This window comes from Ammospiza nelsoni, chromosome 5 (assembly GCF_027579445.1).
Source record: "Ammospiza nelsoni isolate bAmmNel1 chromosome 5, bAmmNel1.pri, whole genome shotgun sequence".
Classification (NCBI taxonomy): Eukaryota; Metazoa; Chordata; class Aves; order Passeriformes; family Passerellidae; genus Ammospiza; species Ammospiza nelsoni.
In genome coordinates this window covers 12,909,512-12,923,069 of record NC_080637.1, presented here as the reverse complement: position 1 = coordinate 12,923,069, position 13,558 = coordinate 12,909,512, and the positions used below count along the sequence as shown (strand labels likewise).

General features: G+C 41.7%; 1 protein-coding gene across 3 annotated transcripts in view; it reads left to right on the top strand.

The window, feature by feature from the left end:
• Positions 1-71: 71 nt before the first annotated feature.
• DNAJC2 (DnaJ heat shock protein family (Hsp40) member C2) overlaps positions 72-13,558 on the top strand; it is a 15,255-nt gene continuing 1,768 nt past the window's right edge. For 2 of the 3 annotated variants that reach the window (XM_059473245.1, XM_059473244.1), the window contains exons 1-14: positions 72-241; positions 764-954; positions 1,511-1,586; positions 2,345-2,443; positions 4,501-4,642; positions 5,796-5,876; positions 6,586-6,651; positions 8,399-8,490; positions 8,591-8,712; positions 9,528-9,677; positions 9,977-10,065; positions 10,152-10,221; positions 11,783-11,967; positions 13,147-13,247. In XM_059473245.1, coding sequence (XP_059329228.1) covers positions 94-241; positions 764-954; positions 1,511-1,586; positions 2,345-2,443; positions 4,501-4,642; positions 5,796-5,876; positions 6,586-6,651; positions 8,399-8,490; positions 8,591-8,712; positions 9,528-9,677; positions 9,977-10,065; positions 10,152-10,221; positions 11,783-11,967; positions 13,147-13,247 — 1,612 coding nt within the window. In that variant the 5' untranslated portion in view covers positions 72-93. The remainder of the gene's footprint in view (positions 242-763; positions 955-1,510; positions 1,587-2,344; positions 2,444-4,500; positions 4,643-5,795; positions 5,877-6,585; positions 6,652-8,398; positions 8,491-8,590; positions 8,713-9,527; positions 9,678-9,976; positions 10,066-10,151; positions 10,222-11,782; positions 11,968-13,146; positions 13,248-13,558) is intronic. The other variant, XM_059473247.1, reaches the window with a different exon arrangement.

Below are 13,558 nucleotides of genomic sequence, written 5' to 3'. Positions count from 1 at the left end.
CCCGCGGGAGCCGCTCCGGCCGCGGGGGCGCTGCGGGGGCGGCGGGGACGCCGCGGGGCCCGCGGGACTGGGGCAGGGCCGGCCGGGCCGCTTATGGCGCCGCACGCCGCCGCCGCCCCGGAAGCGCTGCGGGCGCCCCACGCGCCGGTGCCGCGGCAGGCGCAGGCCGCGGCCATGGCGCTGCTGCGCGGCCCCGCGGCGGACGGACAGCGCTCGGCCGTCAGCAGGCCGCTCTCCGCCGGTACGTACCGCGGGCTCGGGACGGGAAACGCCGCCCTGGAGCGCCCGGCCGGGCCCCGGGCTGGGAAATCGGCCGGGCTGGAGAAGTTTGGTGTTGGTTTGAGTTTGATTGTCTCCGTGTGCCGTGCGCTGCCCCCGGCGGGATCGTTGGTGCCCCTGTGCCAGCAACAAGTCTGGGTGCTCCCGAGGGAGGGGCCTGGGAACGGGAACGCGGGGAACATCCATCCCGATCCAATATCGCTGCCCGGGTGCCTCCTCCGCCGCCGGTACCGAATTGAACATCCATTGACACGCGTGTCCCTTTAACTCGAAATCACCTTTGCAGCTGTGAGAGCGCGGAGCGTTGGGAGCTCCCGTCTGGTGGGCACGAGTGCTGGTTCCTGCTCTCTGCTGTGTGCGGAGCCAAAGAAAGCCCTTAGAGATCTGTGATGCTGTGCTTGTGGGGGTTTTGATGGGGTTTAGTTTAAAAAAAAACAAAAGTAAACCACAGAAGATGAAGTTGCTTTTATGTTTTTGCTTATAGCGTCAGTACTCTGTCAAGTGGAACCTGTGGGAAGATGGTTTGAAGCATTTATTAAGAGGAGAAACATAAATGTTTCTGCCTCTTTCCAGGAGCTAGAAGATGAGAAGGAACTTTCTGAGGAATCGGGGGATGAAGAACTGCAGCTTGAGGAGTATCCTATGTTAAAAACCCTCGACCCAAAGGACTGGAAGGTATTCAGTCAATATGTGTTACTGTCACCTCGTTTGGCTCATCGAGGTTATATGCCATGCCCAGGTGCTAAAGATCTCCTTCCTCCTCCCCTCCTACACCCATGTGAATCAGTTCATGTCCCTTATCTTAATAGCTGGTGTGTGAAGGCAAACACCTCAGGATAAGATCTTAGCTTTGAGCTGCAGCTTTGTATTTTACTGCCTGAAAGTATTAAGTGTCTCATCTCCTTTATTCTGGAGTTACATACTCTTAATATTAACAACAGCAATTCAGTTTTCCAATAACTGAATTTTTTAGTGCTTTAATCCAATTTAGATTAAGCTACTTAAATTTCTATGAAAATGGCTTGATTTATTGATATTCTGTTATTCAGTAATTATTCAATAATTTATGACAGTTGTTCCTATAGTGTTTTCCCAATATTTATTGGGAGAGGGAAGAATTCTCCCTCTTGCCTTTAAGAGATGGGGAAGAGAACTTGTTTTCTGCATGTGTGGTGGTGTTTTAGGTTGTATTTATGAGTGTTTATTAGGGTTTGTGGTTCTTTTCTCTCAGAATCAAGACCATTATGCAGTTCTTGGACTGGGGAATATCCGATACAGGGCTACTCAGAAACAAATCAAAGCAGCTCGTGAGTACCTGTCCCTCATAAGCAAAACCTTTTTTCAGATGTGCACAGCTGGTTTCCAGTGAAAATACCTGCATGTTGGGAACAAGGTTTTTACTGTTTCCCAGGCCTAAAAGTTTGATTTGTGTTGTTTACCAGCATCTTAAATTTATATCATAGTTCTGAAATCCAGAAGCCTAAATGTAGGGGAGTAAAAAAATTCACAAAGCCTAAATCTAGGGGAGTAAAAAATTTCACATCTCTGTTTCTGGGAAGTGCAGCAGCATTCACAGGCTGTAGCTTTCCTGCTAAATTTCACTTTGGATCGTGTTCAAAACTTCAGTAAAGGGATAGAATACAATTTTTGTTTTATCTGAACTATTTTGTTTTTCATCAGAAATAACAACTAAAATTACATTAATTATTTTTGTTTCTTTCAATTTTGAAGCTAACTGTACACTTACAGATACTAAAGCACATTGCTAGGCATAATAGTAGAGTAAGTCTCAGACTTCTTCAGATATTGAGGAGGAATAGAAAATAGAGTTTCTGAGTTGTGGTTATTTTATGTCCCAGCAAAGATGAAATAATGTTAATTCTAACTATAGTATTAAATCAAAGAAGATTCATTAACTTCTGTTTTCTGCCAGATCTGACTGTTTGGTTTGTATTTTTATTTAAGTTTTGAATGAGAGAAATGCCAGTTGGAGTTACTGTGTGACTTTGTAGTTTGAAACTGTTTCTACTGAAACATTTCTAACTGTAATGCATTTATTTGTTAGATAAATCCATGGTTCTGAAACATCATCCAGACAAGCGAAAAGCTGCAGGGGAGCAGATAGGAGAGGGTGATAATGATTATTTTACTTGCATAACTAAAGGTAAGCAATTGATCTCCTTTGTTGGATACTCTCTCAATCTACTTGATCATCAGAAACGTATTTGTTGGCTTCATTAGGATTTTAAGGAATTGTCAATGAGTAAACAGCTGGAGAAGTTCTTTTTCCATTGTAGAAAACTGCATCAATAGATCACATGAGGTGTAACTTCCCAGTGGGCAGAAGCAGGAAGGGAATGCAGCTGACAGATGTTTGGCTGCTGTGGCAGCTGGTGACAAAATGTGACACTTGCAGCAGTGCACACACAGATGAACCTCTGGAGCTGGCCCCATACCTGGATGAACTAGTGAGCCATGGAGCAACTCCCCACAGGCACCAGCAGCAGCTGGAAAATCTGAATTCTAATGTGCTTGCTGTGACAATAGGACATGTGTTGATTTGATCCAGGTCATCAGTTTCTTCAGCTGCTCATTTGTGCCCACAGATGAGCAAGTGAACTCCATTTAATAACATTTCCTTCTTGCCTGAGTGGGGGACTCAGCAGTGCAGGATTAATGGCTGCACTCTGGTTTTAGAGGTCTTTCCCAACTTTAATGGTTCTGTGACCCAGACACCACTGCTGGCCAATTCCAAACCCACAGGGGCTGCTCTAGGTGTATGACTTGCATCTCCAGGAATGCTTGAGAGCTTGGCTTTTTCGTTTATTGTAAACAAATTTCACTCAGTAAGGTTGGAGCAGGAGGAAATCTTGGAATTTGTGTTTATAAACTTCCTCCTCTGAATGTTTATCTAAAATATCTCTGAGTTCAGGAAAATGCTCTGTGTTCTACATGCAAGGAGCAAAAAGTCATAGAACCTTCCCTCTTAACTGCTTGCAATCCAAGTTTGGGGCTAAACAGAAAGCAAAGCACAAGTAGCACAGAAAAGGAATAATGCTTCCAGGCAGCATTCTAAAATGCAATAGTAGGAAAGGGGGACCTGGAGTAGGAACAAACAGTAATGAAACAGGGAGGAGAAACTTGGAAAGGTGGGAGAACATAAGTTGGACTCAGAAACTGGTCTGACAAAGGAATGTGTGGGAGATGCAGAGCTGGGGGAGCTGAGTGTGTGGGAGTAGAACTGGGGATCTGTAAGTGGAAGGGACATCTCCTAAATGGAAGAGGAACCAATGGATGTGCACAGAATTTCCTGCACCAGGAAAATGGTGTGAGGGTTACTGAGGCAGGATAATTGGGGTCATTTGGAGTGTTGGTGGAGGGAAGTCCTTTCCCAGAGGGAAAGGGCAGACTGGCAGACAGCAGCTCACTGGTGGCCACTGTCATTCCTTGCAGTGAGATCAGCTTACAGCCCTGCAGAGCACCAAGGCCTCCTCCAGATTATCACCTCCCACATCCAACCTTCATGGGCCAGTGTTCTCTGGCAGGGGTGCAGGCACACAAGTCCATGAATGATTGCAGTACAAATTTGATTTCTGTGACTTTTCATTCTTACTGAAAAATAGTGGTCATTGTAAAACTCCACACTTCACTGAGATAAGAGTACTGAAGCTGTAGTTTTTGTGATTTACAGAACATAAAATTAGTAATGTGATCTCCCCAGCTGCAGGGATCTAAGAGCAGGAAATCTGGGACTGTTTGCATGTTTTGGAGAGTTTGTGTGGAGTTCTGTATTCTATCAAAGATTCAGTTCATCATCACCTGCAAAAATTCTAAGGAACAGTTCCTGTTCTAGCCCATTCTGACAACACATGAACTCAGGGATTGCCTTTGCTCTGTGCCCTAGTGAACCATTTTGTCAATTTATCTGCAGGGATCTGGTGTAGGATAAAAGTCTGAAGATGTCATGCCCAAACTCCCAGTGTCTGAACAAAATTTACTGCTATAAAGTTAAATATTGTCTGTTTTGTTACATCTTAATGGTTAAATGTGTCCTTTTTCATAAATGTTTTCCTCCTACTTAGTTTAGCAGGAACAGACAGTAATGCTTTTTGGTGTCACTAAAATAATGAAATATCAAGCTCTACAAGAACACTACAGATCAAACACAGATCTGAGAACATCTTTTCAAACATTTACAACCTTATGTCTGGTAACTTTCAGCTTATGAAATATTATCTGATCCTGTGAAACGACGAGCATTTAACAGCATAGACCCAACTTTTGATAACTCTGTACCTTCCAAAAGTGAAGCAAAAGAAAACTTCTTCGAAGTTTTCTCACCAGTTTTTGAAAGAAATGCCAGGTAAGCTGTGTCTGACTGCCTCTGCTGTTGCTGGAGAATCAGCATTTGCAAACTCTTTTGACATTGTGTTTGTAATAAGAGATGTATTAATTTGCTAGAAATGTAATATAACTAAAATAGTTGCAATTATTTTTTATTTCATTTTAAAATAATCTGAACTGGCAGCTGATGGCTTTGAGTTTGACCCATGCCATTTTTGAAAAACTTCTCAGCTTCCCATTACCTACGGCCCATTTTGCACAACTCATTGTTTCATCTTGAAATTACTTACAATACCAAATATGTGCTGCTGACTAAAACTTCCTTTTTAAAATTATTTTCTTCTGAGAGTGAGGCATCAACAGAAGACAGTAGTTACAGTCATGATTTAGCTGGTTAAAAGAGAAGAAAATTGTAGTTGTCAATATTTGGTGGTTCTCTCTTACTTTGTGTGACTTCTTTTCTTCATTTGATTCATGGTTGACAATTAGCTTGGTATTAAGGTTGTCACAATAGAAACCTGCCAACTTTTCCCTGTATAAAAGGGCTTAATTACATGAGGCACTTTACAACATTCTGAACAATTATGGTTTAAACTACTCTCACTGAATCTTATTCCATAGACTTCAGACCTGGATCTGTGGTTGTCAGATGAGGATTTTCCCTTTTCTGCAGTGAGAGTTAATGCTCTGTCATGGAACAACCAATTCTAGAGCCTGTGGAAGATTTCCCTAGAAAAAGATGCAGTGGGGGCAAAGTATGCATTATTGCATTATTCCCTTGTGCTCCAGTAGGATGTGTGGGAGACTTCTGTACCCTGCCAGAGAGCTGAGTTATTCACAGAGTTATTGTGGCCACTTTCCATAGGCTCCTCTGCCAGAAGAATGTGTATGGAGAATGGAGTATCTACAAAGATAATTTGTGCTCCATCAGGTCTTCTTGAGGCACAAAGCAGGAGACACTCAGGCAGGAGAAGGTTGCTTTTTTGGGGAAACTCACCCAAAAATGCCCAATCTGGAGGATACTTATGAGGAACTCTCCTGTTCTTTTCCTCTTTCCTGGTGCCCTCTCTGTGTTGGTGGGAGAGAATCTCAGGTTTTGATTCTGTGCTTAACAAATGCCATGTTATGAAGATTGTATATATTGTTTCTTGAATATATCCATGTATTTTCAGGTGGTCAAATAAGAAAAATGTACCTAAACTTGGGGACATGAACTCCTCATTTGAGGAGGTAGATGCATTCTATTCCTTTTGGTAAGTCAGCTGGTGCCTCTGTTTCTATTCAAGACATGCAGTATAAAGGGCTTGCAGACCCTTTGGTGTGTGGGCTGTCCCAGCCTCCTGATGTCACAAAATTACCCCACAGCTTTTGTGCCTTCCACAAACTGAGCCAGCTTTCTCCTGGCTAACCCATCCACTTGTAAATTTACAGCTGCAGTGGGAATTTCTGACCATGGTGGCTGAGAACTGAGCTGACCCACAGACTGGAAGTCAGGTTTATCTCATCTAACCTGTGTTTTTAGTGGAGACATCTTAGGAGTTTAAGCTCCTCTAGCAAAGGGAGGTGTGTTTAGTCCAAAAAAGTCAGTCATGTTTTTGGCATGCCTTATCTGCTAAATATGGGTGCTCAGATAAAGATTTATTTCTGTCTGAACTCTACTGACTGCACTGCATTTCCCCTGCCTGTGACAGAAACATAGACAGCTGTAGACATTTAGAGTGGGCAAGACCAATGCCATCCTGAAGTAGGCTGTCCCACAGTACAGAGAGGTGTAAATCATATTCTGCATACTGACTCAATACAGTGGAATCACTGTAGGTGCAGAATAATTGTAAATTATGTGTTATAAATTGTAAACAGCAGTACAGTTGCCTATAAACACATAACAGTAAAAAATGTGCTGATGTTTAACAGATTTGCTGTTTTTTCATTCACTTTTTTTTTTTCTTCAATTTCCTTTAGGTATAATTTTGATTCCTGGAGAGAGTTTTCCTATTTAGATGAAGAGGAAAAAGAAAAAGCAGAATGGTATGTAAGTAAAAATAATTTTGACAGGAGACTGAGAGGTTGCAAGATTTTGCAACTTTCTCTTAGACTGTAAGTCATAGGAAGAAAGGCAGCTGAACCAAGTCTGAATTCCACTCTCCCAGCTTAGGGGTCAGTCATGGATTGAACTGAACTTACTGTGGGCTTCTTCATATAATTGAAGTAGTTCCTGCTTGCCTCGCAGAGGTCTGTCTGAGGTGCTTTGAAATGTGTGTTCATTTAAGTCCAGGCTTTCAATTCCTGCCAGTCCCAAGCACAGGTGGAGCCAGGACAGAGTGGATGAGCCTGCTGGTATCATTTCTCTCTTTAACTTGTACTGAGAAAATGATACTTCCTAGAGTTCGGAGAGGTGAGTTCTGATGGCTTGATGCTAAAAATTATGTATTAGTTGATGTAGTGATAGTTGCTGAATTACTCAGAACATGTTGCATTGGAAAATACATTGTGGTTTTATCCTTCCTACAGTTATAAACAGTGTTCAAGCTGGAGCTTTAGTCTAACACACATTTCACAGGACACAACCTCACTTAGTAATCCTTGTGAGACCATAATTTACATCGTATGCTTATCTTTTTGCCAGTTTGGCTAGAAATCAGTTTTGTATTTAGATTCAGTGGTTGGCTTTCTTTGTGCCGGAAACTGCCATATTTAGGCTGTAGCTGGGCATTTCTCTTCTCTTGTGCCTCTTCCTGCTCCTGGATTTCTTGAACCTCAGCAGACCCACTGTTCTCTCTCCTGTGAAGATTCTGTGAGGGCACTGTAATCAGTTCCCTGTCACTTGTACTTGTGGTACATCACACAGATGAACCTCTAGGCTTCTCATTGGAACAATCTTGAATTATTTGTATAGCTCTTTTTTCTGCTCATTCCTGTCATTAGTGTCCTTCTCAAAGATGTTTAGACAAATGGTACCTAGTGTGCTGTACTTATGAGAGAGAACTGCATTACAGCTGCTCTTCAGATGGTCATGATTCTTGCTACTCCTTCTTGCCAAAGGTGATGTTGCTCATGTTTTAAAGCTTCAATCTATTCATATTAGCCTCCTTCTCAGTTATGGGGATTGCTTTCTTTGTTCTGAGGTAGAGTGGTTTGGGTTGGAAGGAGCTTTAAATACCTCATAGTTCCAACTTCCCTGCCCCCTCTGTTGTTCTTTATGTGGCTGTGTTGATGAGGCTACAGATCCCCATTAAAATTTGCCTCTTTCTTGACAGCACTGGTAAAATTTCAGATTATTTAGTCAGCCCATCAATTACCTGAGCTGTATTTCAGTGGAGTGAATCTGGCATGACTTTACCCAGAGTATCATGCTACTTCAGAGTGTTGTTCCTGTGCAGATGAGTTTATGTGACATGACTAAATTCTGCAAAATGAGCTAACTGTGGCATTATTTATACTGCTGTCCTTTAATTAAACCCTGTGCTAGCATTTCTGTTGTTTAGCTTGAGTTTAATGTTAGGTAAGCAAGTGGATTGCATTTTGAAAATAAAGTCCATGGTCTCATTCCCTACAAGGACAGATAAGCAGCTTGCTTTGTCAGGTTTATATAACTATGTAAACACTTAGCATTTTGTACATGAACTCGGAGCCTGGAACTTAATTTTTTGAAGTCTATTTTTGAAGTACTCCCAGAAGAACATCTGTGTGGGGGGAACTGTTTAAGAAGCTTGTTGATGAATTTCTAGCAGTGGCACTGTAAAGCATTAGCACTGAACTATGCTTTCCCTTTTAGTCGAGATGAAAGGAGGTGGATTGAAAAGCAGAACAGAGCTGCCAGAGCATTGAGAAAAAAAGAAGAAATGAACAGAATTAGGACTCTTGTTGGTGAGCACACAAACTGCTGTTCTTTAAAGTGAGATTTATTAACTAACTGTGGAAGTCTCCTGCTTTTCTTCTATACATGATGCTTCCTTTCTTCCACCAGACAGTGCATACAGCTGTGATCCCAGAATAAAGAAATTTAAGGAGGAAGAAAAGGCAAAGAAGGAAGCAGAGAAGAAAGCCAAGGTAGAAGCAAAACGAAAAGAACAGGAGGCAAAAGAAAAAGTAAGTGAAGGACTTTATTTGGGTTGAAAAACTCTGCTTCATTCACACCTGCTGCTTCAGGTTCTAGATTTGTCAGAAGACTACTGACAGAATTACCCTGGGGTTCAAAAATGTGTTGTGTTTGATGCCTGTGCAGCAGGCAGTGTAAGGCTGGCAGCCTTCTGACAATGAGATGGAAACAAGGAATGCAGATCTGAAACAAAACACCTTTGAAAACTGAGTTCTTCTGTTGCATACACTTCCTCTGGTTTCAAGGCAAGCATTAAGTGCATAAAATGGGTATGTCTGCTTGCCTTGGGCATGTGGTTTGTGAATGGTTGGTTGGTACGAAATGTTCTGAGGTAACAGAACATACTTGATAAATATGAACAGTTTGGAGAAGATGGCTCTGAAAGTACAGGAATGAAAGGGAACTGTAAGGTGCAAAAAAGTAACTTTAAAGACATTAGAACACTGCAAAATATGTCAGAAATGATGCAGGAGAAATACTGGACCATGAAGTTCATACTCCTGAGGCTGAAGTAGGAAATTATGCACAGTTTTGTATCTTTGTTGTAGAGGAAGTCAGGATTTATAAACTGAGGGTCCTCACAGGGAGTACTTGACTCAATGCCACATGGTATGTGTCATCATCTCCCTCAAAATTCTTGGAAAACCAGACATTAAAGTATTCATGCATTTTTAAACCCCCAAACATACCAACAAAACTCCACCCAAACCAGAAACAACACATTTTGATACTGGATGACTGAATGGCCCTGTAACAATGTTACTTGGATGATTTTTTTACTTGCATTTTTTTCTTTTGATTGCAGCAAAGACAAGCAGAATTAGAAGCAGCACGGTTAGCAAAAGAAAAGGAGGAGGAAGAAGTTAGGCAGCAAGCATTAGTGGCAAAAAAGGAAAAAGAGATACAGAAGAAAGCAATCAAGAAAGAAAGGCAAAAACTCAGAACAACATGCAAGGTATTTAACTATTATTACAATGAAATACAGGTTACATCAGACAAATTACTGTCTTTGCTTAGATCAGCCTGGATCATGTGTTTGCTTGTTCTTAGGGCTGGAGATGGGTATGGAAAGTGGGTTTACTAAAAAAACAAAATACTAAAACACATACTTACATGCATATGAGTTATGAGTAAAGCTGACCAAATAGGTCCAAACACAGCAGTGGCTGAAGAATGCTGTGTGTTAAGCCTTTGTCTGAAGGAATAGGACAATAAAGTTCAAGAACTTTGTAGAACATGTATTTCTGCTTCCAGAACTGGAATTACTTTTCTGATAATGAGGCAGATTGTGTTAAAATGATGGAGGAGGTGGAAAAGCTTTGTGACCGTCTTGAGCTAGCAAGGTAAGTCCTCCTGCTGCTGCTTTCTGCTCCTTTTGATACCCATCTTTCTACTAGCTCTCCATTGTAACTGAATAATTTATTTTTAGTCTGCAATGCTTGAATGAAGCACTTACATCCACAACAAGGGAAGGAGGAAAGGCGGCTGTAGTAAAACAGGTAATTATGCTGAGTGTCAAATCAAATAACAGAATAACTTGTGAAATCAACCTGTCTGAACTGAAGTAAGATGCAGCAGAGCTGCTCTGGAATCGGGCTTGGTAAAACACAAAGACTTGATTTTCAGAGTCCACAGGCAGAGGGATCTCTGCTTCATTTTACATTGTGCAGTTCATGGCTGGTCAAAGCAACAGGGCCAGCCAAGAACAAAATACACATTTTTATCTGTAAAGAACACAAAACCTACCTCTTATATGGTATACAGAAACAGTAGAGAAATTTCATTTTGCCCAACAATGTGTAGCAGTTACCTTGAGGAAGGAGGGCAGTCTTTTCTTCTTATGCAAGAAAAATCCATGTCTAGTGTCTGTGACTTGGGGATAGATCCACAAAAGGACTAAAATGTGCTGCAGGCTGTTGGCACTAGAAGGGCTGGTAGGTTGGATACCAAGGAATGGGAAATGCAAGACACAGGGAATCAAAATTTACCAAAACTCAGCAAGGCTCTGCCTATATTTGCCATCAAGGAAAAGCCATTTGAACCAAAAACTGAACCTGGCAGAAGAACCTGCAGAAAGAGGAAGGTGCTTTCTCTCATCCACTGTGGATACACAGCTGTGAATGTTTTTCCTTGGTGGGGAATATGATCTGCCCTCATCCCAGGGTCAGGTTTACTCTTCAGACAATTTAGGACTGAAATGCCTCTTACTCTACAGTAATTCAGGGACTGAATTCAATATTCCATTTTCCAGGAGGGTGTTCTAAATGCAGGACAGTCCTCTTTCTATCTGTTAAAACTATTCCACTAAAAATTATCTATCAGTTAACTTTCCTTTTGCCAGGAAGGTTTTATGAAATGGGTTTCTTGCTCTTGCCGCTGGGCATCCTGCCAACAGCCATAAGTGCACAGCTCTTCTAATAGTGCCAAGATTGGACTGGGCCCACTCAGAAGCAGATGATTAAAGATGTGTCACACCACAGTCTTGAGATGTGATTACAGATCACAAAAATGTGCAGTGGGTTAACTTAAGCAGTTTTTAGCTTGCTAAATGGCCATCTAACCCTGAGTACACACTTAGTAACTAAAGTCTGCAGCTCATTCTAATGTAAAAGTTCTCTGTTGTTATGGCTGTACTGATATAATCAGGCTTAGATACCAGTTAGGCTGGAAGATTTGAGAGCCAGTGTATTCAACACAGAGGTTTAATTGCCCTCACTGGTCTTAATACTTTTGTGGATCTGTCCCTCTAAGTCAAGTGTTAGCCTAGACATTCATGCAAGGTTGAAAACTTTTGCTTTGATTCTGGGGATATTCATTTAATTTCCTAGTGAACCTGTGATGGATTTCTGCTGTTAACTACTGATCTTTAAATCCTAAAAATATACACATGTAATGAAGGGAAATAATACTGGAACAGATAAGCTTCTCTGTTTCTTTACATATAATATACGGAACAAAAACAAAGCAAAATCCAAGGTTCAAAGGAAGTCCAGAGAGGGGGTTGTGTCACTGTAAAATGTAACAATGATTCAGTAAATAATGCTTATTTGCAATCTTTAGATAGAAGAAATAAATGAACAAATAAGGCGAGAGAAAGAAGAGGCAGAAGCTCGTATGCGCCAAGCAACAAAGAGCTCAGAAAAGACAACCACTGGCGGTGGAGGGGGAAGCAAAAACTGGCCAGAGGATGATTTACAGTTGTTAATTAAAGCTGTGAACCTCTTTCCAGCAGGGACTAACTCAAGGTACTTCTCGGGTTTGGTGCTAAAAGCCCTTACTAACAATTTTAAATTAAATTACAAGCATAATAAAATATTTTCAGATCTTCCCAAGTACTTTGTCAGTATAAGGACTTCCTAAACATCTTTTTTTCCCTTGACTCAAAAGCAGCCAGAGGTTTGTTTTTCCTTGGTACCATGCTCTGTGTGTCACTGGAGTTAGCTCTGTATCTTGTTTCCCCCCAGATTTGGGCCTCAGTCCATTACCAGGATGGTGCTGAGGTGCCTGTTTGCACAGGGCTCACTCCATGGTAGGCTCCACTCCTTAAAGTGCAGAACAAAACCACACCAGTGACTGGGGTGCAGCTGGGTAGGAATACAAGTGTGTAAGCCACTTCCAGAGGCTCCACAATGAAATGTGAGGCTGGTTTCTTCTCTATATGGTAGGAGGAAAATATCCCAGAAAAGGAGTTAAGTCCACCAGCTTTCTTCAGAGGAGAGCCAGGGGAAAAGGCAAAGGCTAAGATTTACAGAAAACAGCACTGGCACTCAGCTTACTGCTAAGCAAGAACAGGAGCACACTTTAAATACTTTTTTTCCCAGGAATGAAATGCCTTCTTCCATGTAGGATTACAAAGATTTCAAACATCCATTACAAAATTTGGATGCTTACTGAAAAATGCCATACTCCATGGAGATGATACCAGTGCCTGTTTCTGCAAGGCTCCTGTCTGAGCAGCACTACATACTGCCTTCCATTTTCTAAGAATCCGCTAGGAATAATCCTGGGACTAGGGCTGTTCCAGCTCTCTCCTCTTTAAGCCCTTTTACCTAATGTTTAGTTATTCTTCTGGGGGCAGTGGACAGAGGGTTAGTAACTACTCAGCCCTTCAGTGCAGCCTGCAGTATTTAATGCCAGAGAGTAACAGCAATTTAGCAGAATTTTGATTAGACGTTTGCACTTACCTACATTGTACCCCATCCTTTTTCTGTATTGGGAACTGAGGAGTTCACCCAAGCTGATTGAATTCTTCAGTTAGTGACTGAAAGCTTTCCAGAACAGCAACTCTGGGATTTTGCACGTATTTAAATATGTTAGAACTTACTCAGGAGTTTATAAAAATGTGTACAGGAGCTTGACCATGGTTTATATGAAGATAAAGTATTATGTAATGTGCTGGTTTATTATTTCTGTTCTTGCTGTAGGTGGGAAGTTATTGCCAATTACATGAACTTGCACTCTACTACTGGAATAAAACGAACAGCAAAAGATGTCATCAATAAAGCAAAGAGTCTCCAAAAGCTTGGTATCTATATTACCTTATTTTTGTAACACATGGTCTGCCTGCTTCTGTACAGCTGAGTTTTCTGTGACTGGAGCTGTGTTTCTTAAGAAAATCCTCTGTACAGCCCCAAAAGGAATGTAGTTCAGATGGAGGATTTAGAGGCGCATTTATGTGATTCAGTGTTTTCATCCTAATGGCTCTTTTGTAAGTCAGCACCTCACAAGCAGCTCTCAGAAACTCTCTTAATGTGGCTTGATGCTCTGATGCCCTGAAATAGCAGGGCTCAAAGAGAGATAAATGGGCCTCTCAGAAAGCTCCCTACAAAGGAAGGC